Here is a 22,182-nt window from a genome sequence, read left to right as displayed (position 1 = left end):
GAACAGGCACAGGAGACTGGTTTTACATCAGTAAAATGGTACCTGGTACAATGCAGCGTCTCCTCCTCTCAGCCCTGTGCTGGAGGATCAGCGCTCACTGGGAGCTCAGTCAGTGTGAGAAGCAACACTGGGAGCTCAGTCAGTGTGAGAAGCAACACTGGGAGCTCAGTCTGTCTGAGAAGCAACACTGGGAGCTCAGTCTGTCTGAGAAGCAAACTGCTCGTCTGTGAGAAGCACACTGGGAGCTCAGTCAGTGTGAGAAGCAACACTGGGAGCTCAGTCTGTCTGAGAAGCAACACTGGGAGCTCAGTCTGTCTGAGAAGCAACACTGGGAGCTCAGTCTGTCTGAGAAGCAACACTGGGAGCTCAGTCAGTGTGAGAAGCAACACTGGGAGCTCAGTCTGTCTGAGAAGCAACACTGGGAGCTCAGGCAGTGTGAGAAGCAACACTGGGAGCTCAGGCAGTGTGAGAAGCAACACTGGGAGCTCAGTCTGTCTGAGAAGCAACACTGGGAGCTCAGTCAGTGTGAGAAGCAACACTGGGAGCTCAGTCTGTCTGAGAAGCAACACTGGGAGCTCAGGCAGTGTGAGAAGCAACACTGGGAGCTCAGGCAGTGTGAGAAGCAACACTGGGAGCTCAGGCAGTGTGAGAAGCAACACTGGGAGCTCAGTCAGTGTGAGGAACAACCAGTGAGTGAGGGCTGTGGAAGGCGCTGCCTCTCTGAGCGCGGACACGTGTGTTGTCAATCACCCGCACCGGGGACTCTACCATTTACGTAGGAGGGAGGGGAGGGTAAAGTAGCTGTGCAATTGGCTTCTCCCGGTGAGGGGGGGGGGAGGGTCAGCAGTGATAGTGTTGCAGTGTGTGTGTGTGCGTGTGGGGGGGAGAGGAGAGAGAGGCTGTGGACAGACAGTGACCGCTGGTCACACTGCCCCCCCCCCCGGGCTGCTGCCGCCGCCGATGTCAGTGGTGCCCAAACTTGCGGACAGGAGGCGGCGGCTGTGCGGTGCGGTGCGGTGCGGAGCCCCGGGGCTGCCTCCGGTGCCGGTGAGTGAGTGAGTGAGTCTGTGCACTGAGCTTTTAAACGGGTGTAAAAATATCCGTAAATCTCTTCGTTTGTCGCCTCGTAACTGTGAGTGCGGAGCACAGTGTCGCTCTCGCGCTGTTCACGCGGCGCCGCTGTGGGGAATGAATGGGAGTTGGATTTGCACAATATATTTCTTTAAGACACCCGTTGTTGCTGAAGTATTACCAGTGTTGGTGCTGTGCATTGTTACCAGTCTCTGGGACTTGGATGACCCGTGAGGGTCTGGCGATGGTAAGGCCAGTCAGGCTGGACAGCTGCCCACTGTGTCACACCACTGCACGGACTTGTTTGGGCCACAGCACTGACCACTGTTACCCTTTCACCTACTCTGCAACTTTTGCGGTCTCTTCCTCTCATTGTCTTAAGGAACCCAAGTGAACATTTGCCCGTCACAAAGACATGAAAACAAACTGGATGATAATTTTGACTTTTTTTTTCCTTAGTTTTCTAATTCATTAGTTGACCCACAGATTCCCATAGAACACATTTCCTCATCTCCTGGAAAGAAGATGAGGGTTAGAGTTTGCAATTTGCCGAAGAGCAAGTCTTAAGGACCCAGAACCTACCTCTCTACGTTCAGCCCATTCCCACGTTTTCTGCAGCTCCATTCCTGTCTGTTTGACGATGTTATGAACTGATGGTTGAGTCGAAAAGACCAAAAGCAAGTTTATTGATGGGAGAAGACATATTCTGAGCACATACGAAACATGAGAGAAATTATAACTCGGATCAACCTTTCAAAATTATTGCCCAAAATGTACTTGAAGTTCTTGAAGGGTTAACCCTAACTGTATTGTATTGATTTTGTGACTCGGATCAATCGCAGTGATGCACTGTTTGGTCAAAGTTCAAGAATCTCAGCAACCGATTTTTTACCACCACCCCACCCCCCCCAACCAAAAGGTATGAGCAGCCTAAAAAAAATTGAGAATTGAGGACCTTCATAATTTCTCATTTTACTCTTGAGGGGAGGGACAGGCAAACGCCCCTTTAACGACACGGGTTCACACAGCAGCCTCAGATTGCTGTTGGGAAAATCCATAAGGCAAATTTTGTGCTGGGAATCCAATTGTTTTTCAACCATGGTGGGATTTTAAAATATTCCTTGCATTTGATATTGCGCATTATCACATTGTTGAGATGTCTCAAAATGTTTCACAGGATATTGTAAAGCGAATTGAATGCATTTTGTGGGAAAAACACGGCAGCCAATTGCACATAGCAGTGTCCCACAAACAGTCATGGATTGAGAGCTTCAATTTTTTTTGAGGGATTATTACAAAAAAAGCAAATATCCCAATCGATTGAATAATTGGGTTCCTATTTACTGCTAGGTGAATAGAAGCCTGTAAAGAAACTTGCCTTGGGATTCACCCCGCCGGGAACTGACACTGCGTTCCGAGAGAGACTGGAGCTTTAATAGGATAAACTCCTTGGTAAAGAAGCTTTTGTTCAGTAACGTATTTTTTTTGTGTGTAATAATATAATCCTTGCATTTAATGCCTTATTACGTCGGAAGGATGTCTTGAAGCGCTTCACAGGATTTATTGTGGAGTGACTGTTTATTTGTAGGCATGATGACCTGGTATTAACTCAATCTTCATTGTCCTGCCCTTGCCTGGTTCATATCCTACCTTTCGCAGTCTCCACGAATGGCTTCTCTTCCATCCACCACACTGTCTCTTGCGGTGTTCCTTAGTGCTCTGTCTTTGATCCTCTCCAATATATACATGCTCCCTCTTGGTAACATCATCCGCAGACATGAGGTCAACTTCCACGTGAATGAGGATGACACTAAAATCTATCTCTCTGCCTCCACCCTTGACTCCAGGACCACTGTTGTCCTGACAGAATGTCTGTCAGACATTAAGTCCTGGACGAGAGCTAACTTTCTGCAGTTGAACATCAACAAGACCTCTTGATTGACTCCCGTCAGCGCCTCCACACCTCAAGCACTGGCAGCATTATCATCCACAACAAAAACAAACTGCATTTGTATAACGCCTTTCATGTCGAGAGCCCCCAAGATCTCCATCCATGGAGGCACACTCTACATCTCGCTGAGCCAGTACGGAATCTTTCTGTCTTGTTGACCCTCAACTGTCCTTTCTACCCCACATCCGTGTCATAGCCCGTTTTGCCTTCCTCCACCTTTGCAACATCGCCTGACTCTGCCACTGCCTCTCCCCTCAGTCTGCTGAGACCCTCATCCATGTATTCATCACATCTAGGCTCAACTGCTGACCCATTGGTGAATGACATGGACTTGCTCTCTCGCTTGCTGGCGTTACCTCACATTTGAGTGAAATGGTGGAGGAGGAGAGGGTGGTGTGAAAGTTACATGCAACGAGTGGAAGGGATCACTGTGCAGTGAGGGCAAATACGTGGCGCATGTGCTAAACCTTTCTAAGGTTCTGTTTCCAGACGGCTGCTGCCAGTGGAAAGGTCCCACCTGAATATATTGCGTCTTTGCTCTTATTACTTTTTTTCGAAAATAAATAAACTGCCAAAGTTTTTGGTCAGTGCATGGGACATCACTGCATCCTGTTGCTCCAGTGCTGAACCTTTTCACTCAGAGACAGGGACACCTGGAGAGAAGGAGGGAAGGCAGGCAAATGGCAATTGGCAATCAGGCACATGCTTGGAAGGAGTTTGGGGCAGTCCTAACTCAGTTTTGACTGCACTGCAACACTGGATCCGACTGCAGAAGGCCCACAGATATTTATTTGGCCCTGGGCAATTTGACTAGTGCCGAGAAAAATGGCTTTTCCCTGTAAACAAACTGGTAACATAAAGTTGTAGACTCATTTGACACAAATGACTGTACACTCATTTAACACGCCGGCAGCTGGCACAACAACAACAAGATTACATTTATAGAGCGCCTTTCACGTCGGGAGGACGTCCCAAGGCGCTGGACAGTCAGGGGTCAAGAACCGAGCATGGGTGGTGGGGTAGGGGTGAGGGAAGGCAGAGAGGTGGAAGGGCGACTGAAGGCACGATCGAAGAGGAGGGTCTTGAGACCGACCGTGAAAGAGACATGGTGGAAGCGAGGTGAAGGGACTGGGATGGAGTGTGGGGGCAGAGAGGCTGAAAGCCTGGCCACCGATGGTCGGGCGGAGACATGGAGCAGGCCGGAGCTCGCTGAACGGAGGGAGTGGGCAGATTGCTAGGGAGTCAGCAGGTCAGAGAGGTAGGAGGGGGCAAGGCCATGGATGGCACTAATCCGTGTGACAATCTGAAGCAGAGTGTCTCTCCAATTAACCCTTTATAGTATACCAACAAAACAAAATCCCTCTTACAAACTGCGGATACAAACAATCCCTCACACCTCTCATCGGCATTCCCAGTTCAGGTGCAGCATTGGACAAAATTCCATCTGCAGTGCCCAATTCAACACTTCCAAGTCAGGTACAGCATGGGTTAGTACAGAGTGAAACTCCTGGTGATACCTCTCAAACTGACAATCTGACCTAATGGGACTCAGTGCAGTTGGAGCTGGGTTGGGACTGCCCCACACTCGGTTTTGCTGCTTTTATTTTTCACCCTACAAGTCTGGCCTACATTTGAAAGACAAGATCTTGTGAAGACAAAACAATGTGGTCCATACAGGACCATACCCAATTCATATTTCCTTTTTATTTGAAGGAACAGGAGGAGGCTGTTCAAGCCATCAAGCCCATCTATTAGAAATTGGCAGATCTTTTAATCCCAATGCCCTGCCCTTTGGCCTTATCCCTTAATTGCTCTATGACCTGTCTATCTCTCTTTTGAACATCCCAATTGATCCCACCTCTGCAGTGATTTGAAGCAGAGAGTTTCACATCTTCAAATCCCTCTGTGTAAAGAGACACTTGTTAAAGCCGATTCAGGTACCCAAAGCTGGCCACAGCTCTCCAAATGAGGTCTGAACAGCCTTGTATTTAGTTGTTGCTATTGTGGCTGCTGCAGCCAGCGTGTATCAGAGGCCCGGCTCTGAGGTGATTTCTTTGATTGTGGGTGGCTTTGATCACTGCTGTGTAATTGTGAGCTGGGAAAGAGAACGTCCAGCTCAAACAAGGATCTTTGTGCTTTTAGGTGTATGTTTCTTGATAGTCCGAAACACTGATTGTCCATCGCCTTCGGATGTCCTCCCAACGTGAAAGGCACTATACAAATGTAATTTTGTTGTTGTGGTAATGAAGAGCTCGATCAGTCCAAACTGTGGTTTCAACCTGCCACTAACACCTGAGCAGGGCGATGTGATTGATTTATTTTTGGTTGTAGGCTGGCTGTACATTGAGCGGTTTAACAGTGCAGTTATGACTTACCTTGCGACCAGCCCCCTGATTGAATTAAGGATTGAAGGAAGGAAACATGTGCTGGCTTTGAAGTGGTAGAGAAAACATTGCAATAGAGCTTGGAATAAAGTGCCAACAAACCGCATGCTAGAGCTGTGTGTTGTGTCACAGTTCAGTGACTGTCATGCGGAGGCTATTGCATGGAAATATGTGAATGGCATGTGGAGATGTGTCATTGTCGTGGCCATGTGTCACTATTTTGGAAGCTGCCATTATGTAGAGGCAGGTCAACACATGGGAAGCGTGTAATGTGGTGCCTTACTGTCATGTGAAGATGTCCTCATCTCTATCCCCCCCCAAGCCACAGTATCAGGAATATCCTTTTAGAGACATGTGGGCTGACTGGTCATGTTGTAGGTAAACGGTGTGGGATGATGCTCTCTGGCACGGGCCGTTTTTACAAAGCTATGTCTTTCACTTGCCGAGAGGGAAGTGAGAGAGCTCAGTGAGCGGATCCTGACATCAAATAATCTCAGTCTCAGGCTGGTCTGATCTCTGGGTTTAGCATGCCATGAACTAATCGGCAGCTAATCTCATTGTGCATGCAGTGTCTTGAGTGAGGGACATTCTCCCATGAAACTGGTTATTTATTGACAGCTGCGGTACCCTTACAACAACTGAGAAATAGCACACTGGTCTGGCCACAAACTGACCCACATGGAGATTTATGTTTGCAAATGTCCTCCAAAACATGCTGAATCTTAGAACAGAGCAGCAAGTGTGCTAGCACTGAAACCTGCACTGCCGGTCACTGTGCCACCAGCCCCCTTCCCCAACCCCAGATGTGCCCTCATTCCTCTCATCTTCCTACAGCTCCAGGCTACAAAAACAGCAAATTACATTTGTAAAGTGCCTTCCGGGTCGGGAGGACGTGTCAAGGCGCAGGACAGTCAGGGATTTGGACCCAAGCTGGAGGTTGAGATCGGGAGGGTGGAGGGCAGGGAGCGAAGGTGTGGTCGAAACGGAGGGTCTTGACATGAGGCTTGAAGATGGCAAGGCAGGGAGCAAGGTGAAGGGATTGACTCTGAGATGGAACTCCAAAGGGTGGGGGCAAAGAGGTTGAAGGCTTGACCACTGATGGTTTGGTGGGTTAGGTGCAGATATAGAGCAGGCCAATGAAAGGAGAGAGTGGGCAGGTCCATATGACATTAGTAGGTCACAGAGGTAGGAAGGAGCAAGATTGTGCAGAGCTTTGAGGCCGAAGATTTTGAACTCTATCCTCTGAAGGGATGGAGAGCCAGGATGGGGGTGATAGCGTCATGGAGCTTAGTGCGGGCACGACCTCAGCTCCCAACCCACCCCCCCACCACTACCCCAGAGTTGTATCCTCTGTTGTGCCGCTGCACGGACCAGTCAGACCCATTGTGTATTGAAGTTTGTGCCTCCAACCTGAGGACCGTGAGGCTAATGACAGCTGTAAATCCTGCCACGATGAGATCAGTACAAACTCTGTGAATCTCCAGCTGAGTGCTTGAGCTGCTTTCAGGATCACTGAAGAATGGTGTTGGGGCCCTCTTATGTACAGGCTGCAGCTGAATGTACCCTTACTCAAGAGTTGGTATTACTATGATGTGTTGGAGGGTGTGGTTATCACAGTGATTACAGCTACAACCTGGGTGGAAAAACCTTTTTGAGAGGTGTTGGCTGTCAGGACTTGTTGTCGGGGAGGGGTGTGGGATGATGCTCTCTGGCACAGACCATTTATTGCAAAGCTATGTCTTTCACTTGCCACAAAGGGGGAGAGAGAGGTCAGTGAAATGATCCTGACATCAAATAATCTCAGTCTCAGGATGAGTTTATTTTAGCATGACCTGATTGTGACCTGATCGCGAACTAATCTCGCTGCTGCTTTCCAGCCCCGTCATTCGCACTAAACTTCCGGCATCAATCACAGAGAATGTCTGTCTCTCTTCACCCAGTGACATTGCTCATATTTGGTGATGTTGCACACATTCAGTGGCACTTCACCTTCCCATCGACAATGTACCCACTCAATGATGCGTTCTCACCCATTGACACTGCTCTCACCCATTGATACCGTGCCCACCCATTTCTGCATTTCCTACCCCCTTTAGTCCCCAAGAGTTACAGCTCCTTTCCGGGTAATTCTCTTAGCATATGTCGAATATAGGTCCTCAAAGTGAATTACACTCTCAGGTTAAATGTGCCTGATTTATTTGTGCCTGATGTTAATCCGGCTCCCTCACACCGTTGTGCTCAGTAACCCCCAGTTAGTGGCTGTTTATATTCCTGTTATCCCAGATTCCATCAGTAATGCAGTGTTAGTGGATAATGAATTAATACTGGCACTGATCAGGAGTTTGCCTGGGTTTTGATATGTTTGATATGTTTATATTATGCTGAGATCAGAAAGCAGAATGCCTGGCTCTCTTCACCGAGTGACACTGCACCCAGTCAGTGATACTGTGACTTACCCATCGACAAAGTACCGAGTCAGTGACGTTATATTCACCTTTTGTTAATGTATCCACCCAGTAATGCTGCTCTCATTCTGTTCCCACATATGCAGCAATGACCATTGTGCCAGTCAGAGATTGAGAGTGTCCTATGTGTATCAGTTCTGCTAGATAAAACTGTTGGGAGAAGGAGCATACTTGGGACAATGCCAGTGCTTACCACACTTGCTGCAGTTTTTTGGCCAGAAATGTTGCAGCCTATAAAGTGGCAGGGAGATTGCTGAAGCCCCGGCTGGCATGTGTGCACAAATGCACAAGCCATCACATGCTTCAACAGCAACAAAATTACATTTGTATAGCGCCTTTCACGTCGGGAGAACGTCCCAAGGTGCTGGACAATCAGTGTTTCGGACCCGAGCTGGGGGTCTGGATCGGGGAGGGTGGAGAGCAAGGTGGGGAAGGAGGGTGACTGAAGTCACAGTCAAAGAGGAGGTCTTGAGACAGGTCTTGAAGGAGGCAAGGGAAGGGGCTGGATGGAGTTCCAGGGGAGCAGAGTGTCTGAAGGCCTGCCTGCCATCCAATGATGGGGGGTGAGGCAGGGGATGGAACCTGCTGAGCGGAGGGAGCAGGCAGGTTGGTGTGGGGGTTAGGAGGTCGTAGAGGTAGGTGGGGGGAGCAAGGCCACGGAGGGGTTTGAAAGTGAGGACCAGGATCTTGAACTGTATCCTCTGGATGCCAGTGGAGTTGAGCGAGGATGGGGGTGATAGTGTCGCGGAGCCTGTTGCAGAAGAGGACACAGGCTGCAGAATTCTGGATGATCTGCAGCCTATGGAGGGAGGAGTTGGGAATGCCGACAAGCAGGTAGTTTGCGTAGTCGAGCCTGGATGTTATGAATCCGTGTATGAGGGTCTCGGTGGCCTGCGGTGAGAAACAGTGGTGGAGGTGGGGGAAGGCAGAGTGGGTCGTGGCACGAATGTGGGGCAGAAAGGACAGTCGAGGGTCAAACAAGACACCAAGGTTCTGGACTGGCTCACTGGGTTGGAGTGTGCATCCTTGGATGGTGAAGCTGTCAGTGCCTGAGTTGTGGAGGCGCTGATGGAAGCCAATCAGGAGAGCCTTGGTCTTGCTGACGTTCAACTGTGGAAAGTTAGCTCTCATCCAGGACTTGATGTCTGACAGACTATCAGGACAACAACAACAAGATTCCATTTATAGAGCACTTTTCACGTCAGGAGGACGTCCCAAGGCGCTGTACAGTTGGGTCAGGACCCGGGCATTGGGGGGAAATGGTCAGGGTAAGGGGAGGGAGCGAGGAGGGGGTAGAGAGTCGAGAGGGGAGCTGAAGGCACGGTCAAAGAGAAAGGTCTTGAGACCGGCCTTGAAGGAGGAAAGGGAGGAGGCGGCGAAGGCACTGGGGGATAGAGTTCCAGAGCCTCGGGGCTGAGAGGCTGAAGGCCCGGCCACCGATGGTAGGGCGGTTGGGGCGGGGGATGTGGAGCAGACCGGAGCCAGAGGAACGGAGGGTACGGGCAGGTAGGTAGGGGGATAGTAGGTTGGAGAGGTAGGAGGGAGCAAGGCCGTGAATGGCCTTGTAGGTGAGGATGAGGATCTTGAATTCGATCCTCTGGGGGATGGGGAGCCAGTGGAGGCGAGCGAGGGTGGGAGTGATGTGGTCCCGAAGCCTGGTGCGGGACAGTACACGAGCTGCAGAGTTCTGAATGACCTGCAGCTTGTGGAGGGAGGTGCCGGAAAGGCCGGCGAGGAGAGAGTTCCCATAGTCCAGCCTTGAGGTGATAAAGGCGTGGACCAGAGTTTCAGCAGCGTGAGGGGTGAGGTAGTGCCGTAGTCTGGCGACATTCCGGAGGTGATGGAAGGCGGTGCCAGTTGTGGTGCGGATATGAGGGAGAAAGGACAGCTCAGGGTCGAACAGAACCCGAGGTTCCTGACTGGCTTTGAGAGGTGGAGAGTGCAGCCTTGGATGCTGATGCTGTCAGCGCCTGAGGTGCGGAGGCGCTGACGTGAGCCAATCAGGAGGGCCTCAGTTTTCGCACGTTGAGCTGAAGAAAGTTATCTCTCGTCCAGGACTCGATGTCGGACAGGCAGCTGTCAGGACATCGGTGGTCGTGGAGTTGAGGGTAGAGGAGGAAAGGTAGAGTTGGGTGTCATCCGCATACATGTGGAAGTTAACCCCATGTCTGCGGATGATGTCACCAAGGGGGAGCATATAGAGGGTGAAGAGGAGGGGACCGAGGACAGAGCCTTGAGGGACACCGCACGAGACAGTGCGGGGGCTGGAGGAAAAGCCGTTGTAGAAACAAAGTGAAGACGGTGGGAGAGGTACGACCTAAACCACTCAAGGACAGGGCCTTGAAGGTTGAGGTGGGAGGACAAGCGGTGGAGGAGGATAGCATGGTCGACCGTATCGAATGCTGCCGATAGGTCGAGGAGGACGAGGAGGCAGAGGGAGCCCTGGTCACAGATGGTCAGGATGTCATTGGTGACCTTGACCAGGGCAGTTTCTGTGCTATGGGCAGCACGGAAACCCGACTGAAGGGGTTCGAATAATGAATGGGTGGAGAGGAAAGAGCGCAGCTGGGAGGCGACAACTCGTTCCAGGACCTTGGACAGGAAGGGGAGGTTGGAGATGGGCCGGTAGCTTGATAGCTGCGACGCATCAAGGGAGGGTTTTTTAAGGTGGGAGTGATGGTGGCAGTTTTTAAGGGAATGGGAACAGAGCCAGAGGAGAGGGACAGGTTGACGATGTCTGTGATATGTGGGGCAAGGAGGTGGAGCTGGGAGATAAGGAGTGGAGTGGGGATGGGGTCAAGGGAGCAGGTGGTGGGTTTCAGGGATAGGATGAGTTTGGTGACAGAGGGTGGGGAAACGGGTACGAAAGTGTGTAGGGGAGGATGGGTAGGAGTCGGAGTGTGGGAGGGAGGGGGTGGGTGGATGTTGGAGGGGAAGTGACCGCGGAGCGAATTCCCTTGATTTTGGATTCAAGGAAATCCAGCATCTCCTCGCAGTGAAGGTTGGAGGAGATGACCTGCGCGGGGTGGCGGGGGGACGGAGGAGTTGGGATGTGGTGGAGAACAGTAGCCTGGGGTTGTCCTTCGCCTCCAGGATTATCCTGGAGTAGAAGGACGATTTGGCCGAGGCTAGAGTGGAGCGGTAGATTTTGAGGAGGTCCAGCCAGATTTGTCGGTGGACCGTTAGGCCAGATTTGACCCAGGTGCGTTCAGCGGCCCGCACTTGGGTCTTCAGTGAGCGGAGGTGGGTGGTGAACCAGGGGGAGGAGCGAGAGTAGGAGACAGTACGGGAGGTGATGGGGGCAAGAGTGTCAAGTGAAGAGGAGAGGGTGTTGTGGAGGAGGGTGAGAGCAGAAGAGGGATCAGTGAGGGTTGAAGGCCAGAGGGAGAGGAGTTCAGAGGACTCTAAGGCAGCGGTTAGGGATTGAGGGGGTAACTTCTTCCAGGGGCGGTAGAAGATGGTGGTGGGTCTGGTGGAGGTGGGGAGGGGGGTGGAGGTGGTGAAGGAGATGAAGTGGTGGTCGGACAGCAGTGGTCCTGGAGTCGAGGATGGAGGCAGAGAGATATTGGGTGTCATCTGCATACATGTGGAAGTTGACCTCATGTCTACGGATGATGTCACCAAGAGGGAGCATATAGATATTGAAGAGGAGGGGACCAAGGAGAGAGCCCTGAGGAATGCCCCACGAGACAGTGTGGGGTCTAGAAGAGAAATTGTTTGTGGAGGTGAAGGGAAGATGGTGTGAGAGTTCAAGTCTCTGACTGAGATCAAGGCTGCAGTGAAATATTTCTTCAGCAAGAGGAGGAAGCAACAGAGAAGTATTTGATGTTTGGCAGCTTATCTTTCCATAGGTGAGTTTTGGTTATGAGGGTTTGGAAGCCTGTCAGATCATGGTGAGTGGGAGGAGAGGCTTTGACTATCAGCAGATCTTAGTCCTGTGCTTTATACATCTATGTGAACAGCAATTGGAACTGAGGTTGAGATCAGCACCTGTGGGCTTCCTCAGTTATATGTTAGCTTGACTTAGTTGGTAGCTCTCTTGTCTCTTGGCTAAAAGGTTGTGGGTTCAAGCCCCACATTCATATTTGAATTCACAATCTAAGATGACCCTCCAGGGCAGTTCTGGGGAAGGGCTACATTGTGGGTGGTGAGACATTAAACCAATGTCCCGTCTTCATATTTTCAGTTGGCTGTTAAAGATCTGTTGTAAAAGAGAAGAGAGTTTCTCTGTGTTGTCCTTGTAACCAATCCTCCATTTGAGATATTGGTGTTCACAAAAGGCTGTTTGCTGGGTTTCGACAAAAGCAGTCATCACACTTGATAGTAGCTTACTGGAAAATACTTTAAGACATTTCTATACAGTATAATACAAAATTACATTTGTATAGCGCCTTTCCCATCAGGAGGACGTCCCAAGGCGCTAGACAGACAGCTTGTGGTGAAGGAGGTAAGGACGGTGGCCTAAGGCCTCCTTGAAAAGTGCCTTGAAGGAAGCAAGGAATGGAGTGAGGCGAAAGGAATGTGGGATGGAGTTCCCAAGACTGGTGGAGGAGAGGCTGAAGACCCCAACTGCTGGTGGTGGGGTGTGCCGGGTGGGGGATGTGGAGCAGACTGGAGTCTACTGAGCAAAGAGGTTGATAGGGCTTAGCAGATCACAGAGGTAGGAAGGGGCATAAAATGTATTGTAAAAAACGTATCTTTGATCATGATTTTGGTCAAGATCTTCAAATCAAACACCATGGTGTCCACTACATTTACTTTCCACACTCCTGTGGGATGCACCTTTAGTGTGGCAGGGGCTCCTTCACTTCTCAGCAGACCTTTGTCAATTGCATATCTAATTAGAGTAGAGCACTGTGCAGCCCACAGTGGATAAATCCCAACTCCAATCTTGTGGGCCCCCTGAAGATAAGTCCTTCCAGTACACTGCTGGCTTAGTTGGTCACCTTCAGAGAGCTGCCTCGCAGTGGGTGCAACCTGCACAACTCTGTTTGTCTTCAGGATTCTTTGCGGACAAGATGTAGGTGACACTGTACGGGTTGACTGTCTTTTGGTCACATTATTATTATAATAATAAAACTTGCATTTGATATAGCAACACCAACTGTGAGGAGATGCTGGACTTCCTCGAATCTAAAATCGAGGGGATTCGTTCAGCCCTCTCAGCGCCGTCCACAGCCACCCCCACATCACCTCTCCCTCATGATCCACCACCGCCCATCCCCCCATACTCCTTCGACCCTATCTCTCCCTCCCTCACCATGACTGTCCACAAACTCAAACCCACCACCTGCTCCCTCGATCCCATCTCTCTCCTCATCTCCCAGCTCCACCTTCTGGCCCCTCTCCTGTCCAATGTCATCAACCTCTCCTTGTCTCCTCTCCTTGTCCATCGGTTCAGTTTTTCTCTCACCGTCTCCACTTTGTTGCCTCTATCGGTTTCTTCTCCAGCCCCCGCACTGTCTTGTCTGGCGTCCCCCAGGGCTCTGTCCTTGGCCCTCTCCTCTTTAATATCTACATGCTCCCCCTTGGTGACATCATCCGCAGACATGGGGTCAACTTCCATATGTATCCGGATGACACCCAACTCTATCTTTCTGCCTCCACCCTCAACTCCAGGACCACTGCTGTCCTGACAGACTGCCTGTTGGACATCAAGTCCTGGATGAGGGCAAATTTCCTACAATTGAATGTGAACGAGACTGAGGCCCTCCTGATTGGCTCGAGCCAGTGCCTCAGCACCTCAGGCTCTGGCAGCATCAACCTCCATGGTAACACATTTCAACTCACCAAGCCATCAGGAACCTTGGTGTCTTGTTCGACCCTCAACTGTCTTTTCTCCCATGTCTTTCTTCAAGCAATGACCCATTTTGCCTTCCCTCACCTCCGAAACATCGCCCGACTCCGCCATTACCTCACCTTTCAGGCTGCTGAAATCTTGTTCATGCCTTCATCACCTCCAGGCTCGACTATGCAAACGTCCTGCTTGTCAGCCTTCCCAACTCCTCCCTCCACAGGCTGCAGATAATCCAGAACTCTGCAGCCCGTGTCCTCTCCCGCACCAAACTCCGTGACGCCATCTCCCCCACTCTCACCCAAGTCCATTGGCTCCCTATCCTTCAGAGGATCCAGTTCAAGTTCCTGGTCCTCGCATACAAAGCCCTCCATGGCCTCGCCCCACCCTACCTCTGGGACCTCCTAACCCCCTACCAACCCGCCTGCTCTCTCTCCGCTCAGCCGGCTCTGGCCTTCTCTACATCCCCCGACCCACCCGCCCCACCATTGGCGGGAGAGCCTTCAGCCACTTTGCCTCCAACCTCTGGAATTCCATCTCCCAATCACTCCGCCTCACCCCCTCCTTAGCCTCCTTCAAGTCCCGCCTCAAGACCCTCCTCTTCGACCATACCATCGGCCATCCCCCTTCCCTCCCCCCACCCCCGACCCCAGTTTGGGTCTGAAATGCTGTACTCTGTCCAGCACCTTGGGACGTCCTCCCGACATGAAAGGCGCTATACAAATGTAATCTTCGTGTTATTATCAATTGAATTTACTGTTTATTTTGTGGGTGAAATTCGGCAGCCAATTGCACACAGCAGTGTCTCACAAACAGTCATGGATTGAAGTGACTTTGATAATTTATTATTATTATTTTGTTTTGAAAGAATTATTACCACTGGAAAAGCGATCCGCCAATCGACTAACAACCGGGTTCCTAATTACTATTAGGTAAACAGAGGTTTATGGAGTAAGGAAACTTGCCCAACATTTCGCCCTGCTGGGAATCAAACTCAGGTCTCTCGCTCCTGAAGCGAGCTGCAGGACTCCAAGATGGGAGGAGTGTATTTGTGATTGAGTGACAGAGGACTCCAGCGATTCACAAGCGGCTGGAGTTGGGCAGTCAATCACTGAGGGGGCAGAGAAATGGGGAATAACAAGGGAGGGAATAGGAGGAGTCGAACTGTGATTGATTGACAGCCGGAGCCACTTGTGAATGGGTGGAGGGTCAAGTGCCTCCAAGTCTGTCAACCACCTCAGAGCCGTTGCTAATTGGTCCCCTTCCCGTCCGATGGGGACAGCAATGAGAGGGAGGAAGCCCCGGGCTGCTCCTCTGCTGGCGGGACAGACTGTACTGTATACTGCAACCAAACAAAGGGAAATATATTCTGTGAGAGTGATTTAACTTTATCTCCAAGGTTAAAATACTTGGTGCCCTCTTTTGATAGTCAACATGTCTTCAAGTGAAACAACATTATTATATATTATTAAATGGTGCCGACGCCACTCCTCTGCTGAGCGGGAATGGTATTTCAATTAACTTCGGATGCTTCTTAAACTGGACAATACATCTGTCCCCGAGGTGTCAGCCTTAACCGTCTTCCACTGTATTTGTAGTTTAAGTATTTTGAAGACTGAAAAAAATTTATGTTGACTACTGTGAATAAAGCTGCTTTTTTATCTCTCAGACCCTTCATTCCACTTATTGGCAAATAGCTCTGAAATTGTTGCTGACCAGTTGTAGCCTCCCTCCTTTCGCAGAATCATTTGCTTCACCATGCATCTGAGTGTTTGCTGGGAATGTGTTGTGGACGTGAGGAGCACAATGACAGTTTGTTTTTTATTATATTAAATGTGAATGTAGCAGATGAGCAGATCGTGCTTCTCAAAGACAGTTTGCTTTAGTCACTGAGCGGCCTGTGTGCCACTGGGCTTGTTGATCCGTCACTAATAGATATGATGCTTAGTAGGTTCATAAAGGGTTCTGTGTTCACTGACCTTGGTAACTGTTTGCACTCTGTCCTATATCCTGCCTGTGTGCACAGCAATGCCTAGGGAGCAGAGTGGCTGGGCACCCAAGTCACGTGGAAACCCCAGGGACGCACATGGTGAGACTCTCACATCATAGACCCACACATTGTGGAACTCGACTCACATACTATTGAACCATGAGATGAGATTCCTGCTCCCACACCGTTGAGGAGAAAAAGCAGAACTAAAAGCAGCTGTTTCATTGAGTCTCACGCTGGCAGGAGTACTCACGTACAAAGCTCTGGGATACATACGTGGGCTTCAAGGGTAGTGTATGCCTTAACAGAAATAAACGACTTGTAGGCAAATGTTCATTTATCCCAAAATTATCAGCAGAATTATGGTGATCTCAGACTGTTAATGAGGTGGGGGGAGTCCGAACATTTTGTACTCTTCAGTGTATTGTGGAGAATCTGCATATCGTGAGGAATATTGTGTTACAGAAATGGTTCTTTGTTGAGTTCTTCCTGTCTGGGCTTTGAATGGCTAGATAGTGGCTGGTTTGTGAGGAATTGATCCTTTGATGTTTTTCTTTGCAGGTTTATGATGAACGAGAGGTGAGGTGAAGTCACCCTCCATTGCACTGTCTGAGCAGAGTGTTCTGTGACCATGGGAGACAGCAAGAAGCCACTGGACAACCTGAGCCATGTCCTGTATGACCGCTTCATCCAGGCCACCACCTGCAAAGCCACCTTTCATGGGTTCCAGGAGCTGTGCAAGAACCTGGATCTTGAAATCCCTGACTACCCCAACTTCTTCACCAAACTCAAGGCCAAACTCAACTACTGGAAAGCAAAAGCTATCTTTGCTAAACTGGACAAGCGAGCAAGTCACAAGGACTACAAGAAGGGCAACGCCTGTGCTGACACCAAGGTATTGGAGTTATTTTGGCCTCCCAGCTGTGTGTGACGGGCCCGGCCTTACACACATCTCTTTTACAACATAGTCTGTAGAAACCCATTAGGTTGAATGTTTGCCTGAAGTTGTGTTTTCTTCTGATGAACATAAAGCCTTCACTCTCTCTGTGGAGAGATTGGCATTACCCTCCAGTTCCCAGCCTGAGCCTGAAGGGTGTGGTGGTGGGTTTAACGTGTGCCTCAGCAGCCAATAATCTCGCGACACCATGTACACAGCAGCCATCATCCACAACAGGTGGTTGCAACTATGGGTGGTGGTTGCCGTGATGGTGTGGGTGGGGGTGATGGTGAGGGTGTGGGTGATATTTGGATTCATGTTATATCTTTTCTCCTATGAGCAGTGTATGGTGATCGGAGCTGGTCCCTGTGGCTTGCGCATAGCCATCGAATTAGCATTCCTTGGAGCCAAAGTCATCCTGGTTGAAAAGCGGGACACGTTTTCCCGCAACAACGTGCTGCATCTCTGGCCATACACCATTGTCGACCTACGCAACCTGGGCGCCAAGAAAATCTATGGCAAGTTCTGTGCTGGAGCCATCGACCATATCAGTAAGTAGCTTTCTGCATTCGCTCCTAGCCCAGCCCTCCCGACTGCTCTCTTTCACTTGCTTCTCCTTCTTGTCTTTCTTTCTGTCTCTTGTTATCTCTCACTGTCTCTTTCCCTCACTTACTCACTCTCTCACTTGTTGCCCTCCACTCATGTTAAATGTTACCATAAAAAAACGGTTTTGAGCATCTTAAAAACCACACAGCATCCAATAATCGTAAACCAGATATCAATTAACACAACAAAATTGTGTTTTGCCAAAATTGCACATGATAGCTGATAGAGAGACCTCATTACTCTGCAACTAACGCGTATTGTAACTGATGTGGGTGTGCTGCAGGGGTGTTTAGGGATCTTTGCGTTGTATCTAACCCTGGCTGTACTTGAGCTAGCTGTGCTAATGGAACAATGCAGAGGGATCTTTACTCTGTATCTAATGCTGTATGTGAGGAAGTGTTGGATGGGACTGTCAGGGTGCTGTTGGGGGGAATTGCTCACAGTTTCAGAGTGTTGTTGGGAGGAACTACTCACAGTTTCATGTTGAGCCTTGGATTGCGTACAAGATAATTTTTAGTGTTGGGGATGGCGAAGGGGAGGAGGGGCAATGCTGGTGCCAGTATCACACACAGCTCTGGGTAATTTCTCTTTATCATGCTGTAGGTATCCGACAGCTACAGCTGGTGCTGCTGAAGTTGGCCCTGATCATGGGCATCGAGATCCATCTAAACATAGAATTCCGTGGACTCATTCCACCCAGAGGCACCGGGAATACACGTAAGTATTGTCAACAGGACACCTTCCACACTGAGGGGACATTAAGCATGTGGGGGGGTGGGAGGGTCTCTTGGGGTGTGTGAGAGAGAGAGAGAGAGAGAGAGAGATGTTCTCTGTGTGTGGGGGGCTCTGTGTGTGTGTGTGTGTGTAGAGGGGGTTCTCTGTGTGTGTCTGTTTGTGTGTGTGGAAGGGGGGGCTCTGTGTGTGTGGAGGGGGGCTATGTGTGCGTGGAGAGGGACTCTGTGGGTGGAGGGGGGCACTTGTGTGTGGAGGGGGGCACTGTATGTGTGTGTGTGTGGAGGGGGGTCTGTGTGTGTGTGTGTGTGTGTGTGTGTGTGGAGGGGGGTCTGTGTGTGTGTGTGTGGAGGGGGGTCTGTGTGTGTGTGTGTAGGGGGGTCTGTGTGTGTGTGTGTAGGGGGTCTGTGTGTGTGTGTGTGTGTAGGGGGGTCTGTGTGTGTGTGTGTAGGGGGGTCTGTGTGTGTGTGGAGGGGGGGTCTGTGTGTGTGTGTGTAGGGGGGTCTGTGTGTGTGTGGAGGGGGAGTCTGTGTGTGTGTGTGTGTGTGGAGGGGGGTCTGTGTGTGTGTGTGTGTGGAGGGGGGTCTGTGTGTGTGTGGAGGGGGGGTCTGTGTGTGAGTGTGTGTGTGGAGGGGGGTCTCTGTGTGTGTGTGTGGAGGGGGGTCTCTGTGTGTGTGTGTGTGGAGGGGGGTCTCTCTGTGTGTGTAGAGGGGGATCTCTCTGTGTGTGTGTGGAGGGGGGTCTCTGTGTGTGTGTGTGGAGGGGGTCTCTGTGTGTGTGTGTGTGTGTGTTTGGAGGGCGGCTCTGTGTGTGTGTGGAAGGGGTCTCTGTGTGTGTGGAGGGGTGGCTCTGTGTGTGTGTGTGTGTGTGTGTGGAGGGGGTCTCTGTGTGTGTGGAGGGGGGCTCTGTGTGCGTGTGTGGAGGGGGGCTTTGTGTGTGTGTGTGTGTAAAGGGATCTGTGTGTGTGTGTGTGGAGGGGGGCTCTGTGTGTGCGCGCGTGCGGAGGGGTGGGCTCTGTGTGTGCGCGCGTGTGGAGGGGGGTCTCTGTGTGCACGCGTGTGGAGTGGGGGGGCTCTGTGTGTGCGCGCGTGTGGAGGGGTCTCTGTGTGTGCGTGTGTGTGGAGGGTTGGCTCTGGGTGCGCGTGTGTGGAAGGGGGGGTTCTGTGTGTGTGCGCGCGCGTGTGGAGGGGTGGGCTCTGTGTGTGCGCACGTGTGGAGGGGGTCTCTGTGTGCGCGTGTGTGGAGGGGGGCTCTGTGTGTGCGTGTGTGTGGAGGGGGCCTCTGTGTGTGTGTGTGTGGAGGGGTCTCTGTGCACATGTGGTGGGTGCTCTGTGTGTGTGGTGGGTGCTCTGTGTGTGTGGAGGTCGGTTCTGTGTGTGTGTGTGTAGAGGGGGCTCTGTGTGTGTGGAGGGGCTTTCTGTGTGTGTGTGTAGAGGGAGGGCTCTGTGTGTGGGTGTCGAGGGGTCTCCGTGTGTGCGCGTGTGGAGGGGGGAGCTCTGTATGTGCGTGCGTGTGGAGGGGGGAGCTCTGTATGTGCGTGTGTGTGGAGGATGGGCTCTGTGTGTGTGCGCGCGTGTGGAGGGCTCTGTCTGTGCGCGCGTGTGGAGGGGTGGGCTCCGTGTGTGCGCGCGTGTGGAGTGGGGGCTCTGTGTGTGCACGCATGTGGAGGGCTCTGTGTGTGCGTGCATGTGGAAGTGGGGGCTCTGTGTGTGCGCCCGTGTGGAGGGGGGTTTCTGTGTGTGTGTGGAGGTGGGCTCTGTGTGTGTGTGTGTGTGTGTGGAGGGGGTTTTCTGTGTGTGTGTGTGTGTGTGGAGGGGGGGCTCTGTGTTTGTGTGTGTGTGTGGAGGAGGGGGCTCTGTGTGTGTGTGTGGAGGGGGGCTGTGTGTGTGTGTGTGGAGGAGGGGGGCTCTGTGTGCGCATGTGGAGGGGGGCTCTGTGTGTGTGTGTGGATGGAGGCTCTGTTTGTGTGTGTGTGGGGAGGGAGGGGTCTCTGTGTGTGTGTGTGTGTGGAGGGGGGCTCTGTGTGTGTGTGGAAGGGGGCTCTGTGTGTGTGTGTAGGGGGGCTCTGTGTGTGTGTGTGTGTGTGTGGAAGGGTTCTCTATGTGTGTGTGGAGGGGTGGCTCTGTGTGTATGTGTGTGTGTGTGTGGAGGGGGTCTCTGTGTGTGTGTGGAAGGGGTCTCTGTGTGTGTGGAGGGGTGGCTCTGTGTGTGTGTGGAAGGGGTCTCTGTGTGTGTGGAGGGGTGGCTCTGTGTGTGTGTGTGTGGAGGGGGTCTCTGTGTGTGTGGAGGGGTGCGCTGTGTGCGTGTGGAGGGGGGCTCTGTGTGCGTGTGTGGAGGGGGGCTCTGTGTGCGTGTGTGGAGGGGGCTCTGTGTGCGTGTGTGGAGGGGGGCTCTGTGTGCGTGTGTGGAGGGGGGCTCTGTGTGTGTGCGCGTGTGGAGGCGGGGCTCTGTGTGTGCGCGCGTGTGGAGTGGGCGTTCTGTGTGTGCGCGCGTGTGGGGTGGGGGGCTCTGTGTGTGTGTGTGGAGGGGCTCTGTGTGCGTGTGGATGGGGGCTCTGTGTGTGTGTGTCTGTGTATGGAGGGGACTCTGTGTGTGTGGAGGGGGGGGGCTGTGTGTGTGTGTGGAGGGGGGGCTCTGTGTATGTGTGGACGGGGGCTCTGTGTGTGTGTGTGGAGGGGGGGCTCTGTGTGTGTGTGTGGAGGGGGCTCTGTGTGTGTGTGTGGAGGGGGGGCTCTGTGTGTGTGTGGGTGTGTAAAGGGGGGGCTCTGTGTGTGTGGGTGTGGAGGGGGGCTCCGTGTCGCGTGTGGAGGGGGGAGCTCTCTGTGTGCGTGCGTGTGGAGGGTGGGCTCTGTGTGTGCACGCGTGTGGAGTGGGGGGGGGGCTCTGTGTGTGCGCGTGTGTGAAGGGGGGACTCTGTGTGTGTGCGCTCATGTGGAGGCGGGGTTCTGTGTGTGTGTGTATGTGTGGAGGGGTTTGTGTGTGTGCGTGTGGTGGGGTGCTCTGTGTGTGCGTGCGTGTGGAGGGGGGAGCTCTGTGTGTGCACGCGTGTGGAGTGGTGGGGCTCTGTGTGTGCGCGCGTGTGGAGTGGGGGGCTCTGTGTGTGCACGAGTGTGGAGTGGGGGGGGCTCTGTGTGTGCGCGCGTGTGGAGTGGGGGGGGGCTCTGTGTGTGCACGAGTGTGGAGTGGGGGGGCTCTGTGTGTGCGCGCGTGTGGAGTGGGGGGGGCTCTGTGTGTGCGCGCGTGTCGAAGGGGATGCTCTGTGTGCGCGCGTGTGGAAGTGGAGGCTCTGTGTGTGCGCGTGTGTGGAGGGGGGCTCTGTGTGTGTGCGCGTGTGGAGGCGGGGCTCTGTGTGTGCGCGCGTGTGGAGTGGGCGTTCTGTGTGTGCGTGCATGTGGGGTGGGGGGCTCTCTGTGAGTGTGTGTGTGTGGAGGGGCTCTGTGTGTGTGTGGAGGGAGGGCTCTGGGTGTGCGTGTGGAGGGGGGGCTCTGTGTGTCTGTGTGTCTGTGTATGGAGGGGACTCTGTGTGTGTGTGGAGGGGGGGGGCTGTGTGTGTGTGTGTGGAGGGGGGCTCTGTGTGTGTGTGTGTGTGGAGGGGGCTCTGTGTGTGTGTGTGTGTGTGTGTGTGGAGGGGGGCTCTGTGTGTGTGTGTGTGTGGAGGGGGGCTCTGTGTGTGTGTGTGTGTGTGTGTGGAGGGGGGCTCTGTGTGTGTGTGGAGGGGGGCTCTGTGTGTGTGGAGGGAGGCTCTGTGTGTGTGTGTGTGTGGAGGGGGGCTCTGTGTGTGTAGAGGGAGGCTCTGTGTGTGTGTGTGTGTGGAGGGGGGCTCTGTGTGTGTAGAGGGAGGCTCTGTGTGTGTGTGTGTGTGGAGGGGGGCTCTGTGTGTGTGTGTGTGGAGGGGGGCTCTGTGTGTGTGTGTGTGGAGGGGGGCTCTGTGTGTGTGTGTGTGGAGGGGGGCTGTGCGTGTGTGGAGGGGGACTGTGTGTGCGTGTGTGTGTGTGGAGGGGGGCTGTGTGTGTGTGTGGAGGGGGACTGTGTGTGTGCGTGTGTGTGTGTGGAGGGGGGCTGTGTGTGCGTGTGTGTGTGTGGAGGGGGACTGTGTGTGTGCGTGTGTGTGTGTGGAGGGGGGCTGTGTGTGTGCGTGTGTGTGTGTGGAGGGGGGCTGTGTGTGTGTGTGTGTGTGTGGAGGGGGGCTCTGTGTGTGTGTGGAGGGGGGCTGTGTGTGTGCGTGTGTGTGTGTGGAGGGGGCTCTGTGTGT

General features: G+C 52.5%; 1 protein-coding gene across 1 annotated transcript in view; it reads left to right on the top strand.

Moving 5' to 3' along the window:
- mical3a (microtubule associated monooxygenase, calponin and LIM domain containing 3a) overlaps positions 1-22,182 on the top strand; it is a 128,595-nt gene that overhangs the window by 24,235 nt on the left and 82,178 nt on the right. The window contains exons 2-4 of the mRNA XM_042335752.1: positions 16,217-16,550; positions 16,936-17,143; positions 17,802-17,915. Of these exons, the coding sequence (XP_042191686.1) occupies positions 16,287-16,550; positions 16,936-17,143; positions 17,802-17,915 (586 nt within the window). The 5' untranslated portion in view covers positions 16,217-16,286. The remainder of the gene's footprint in view (positions 1-16,216; positions 16,551-16,935; positions 17,144-17,801; positions 17,916-22,182) is intronic.

The sequence above is a fragment of the Callorhinchus milii genome, unplaced genomic scaffold, assembly GCF_018977255.1.
Source record: "Callorhinchus milii isolate IMCB2004 unplaced genomic scaffold, IMCB_Cmil_1.0 Scaffold5, whole genome shotgun sequence".
Lineage (NCBI taxonomy): Eukaryota > Metazoa > Chordata > Chondrichthyes > Chimaeriformes > Callorhinchidae > Callorhinchus > Callorhinchus milii.
The sequence above is the reverse complement of the archived record's forward strand: the minus strand, read 5'-3'. Positions and strand labels throughout refer to the sequence as shown.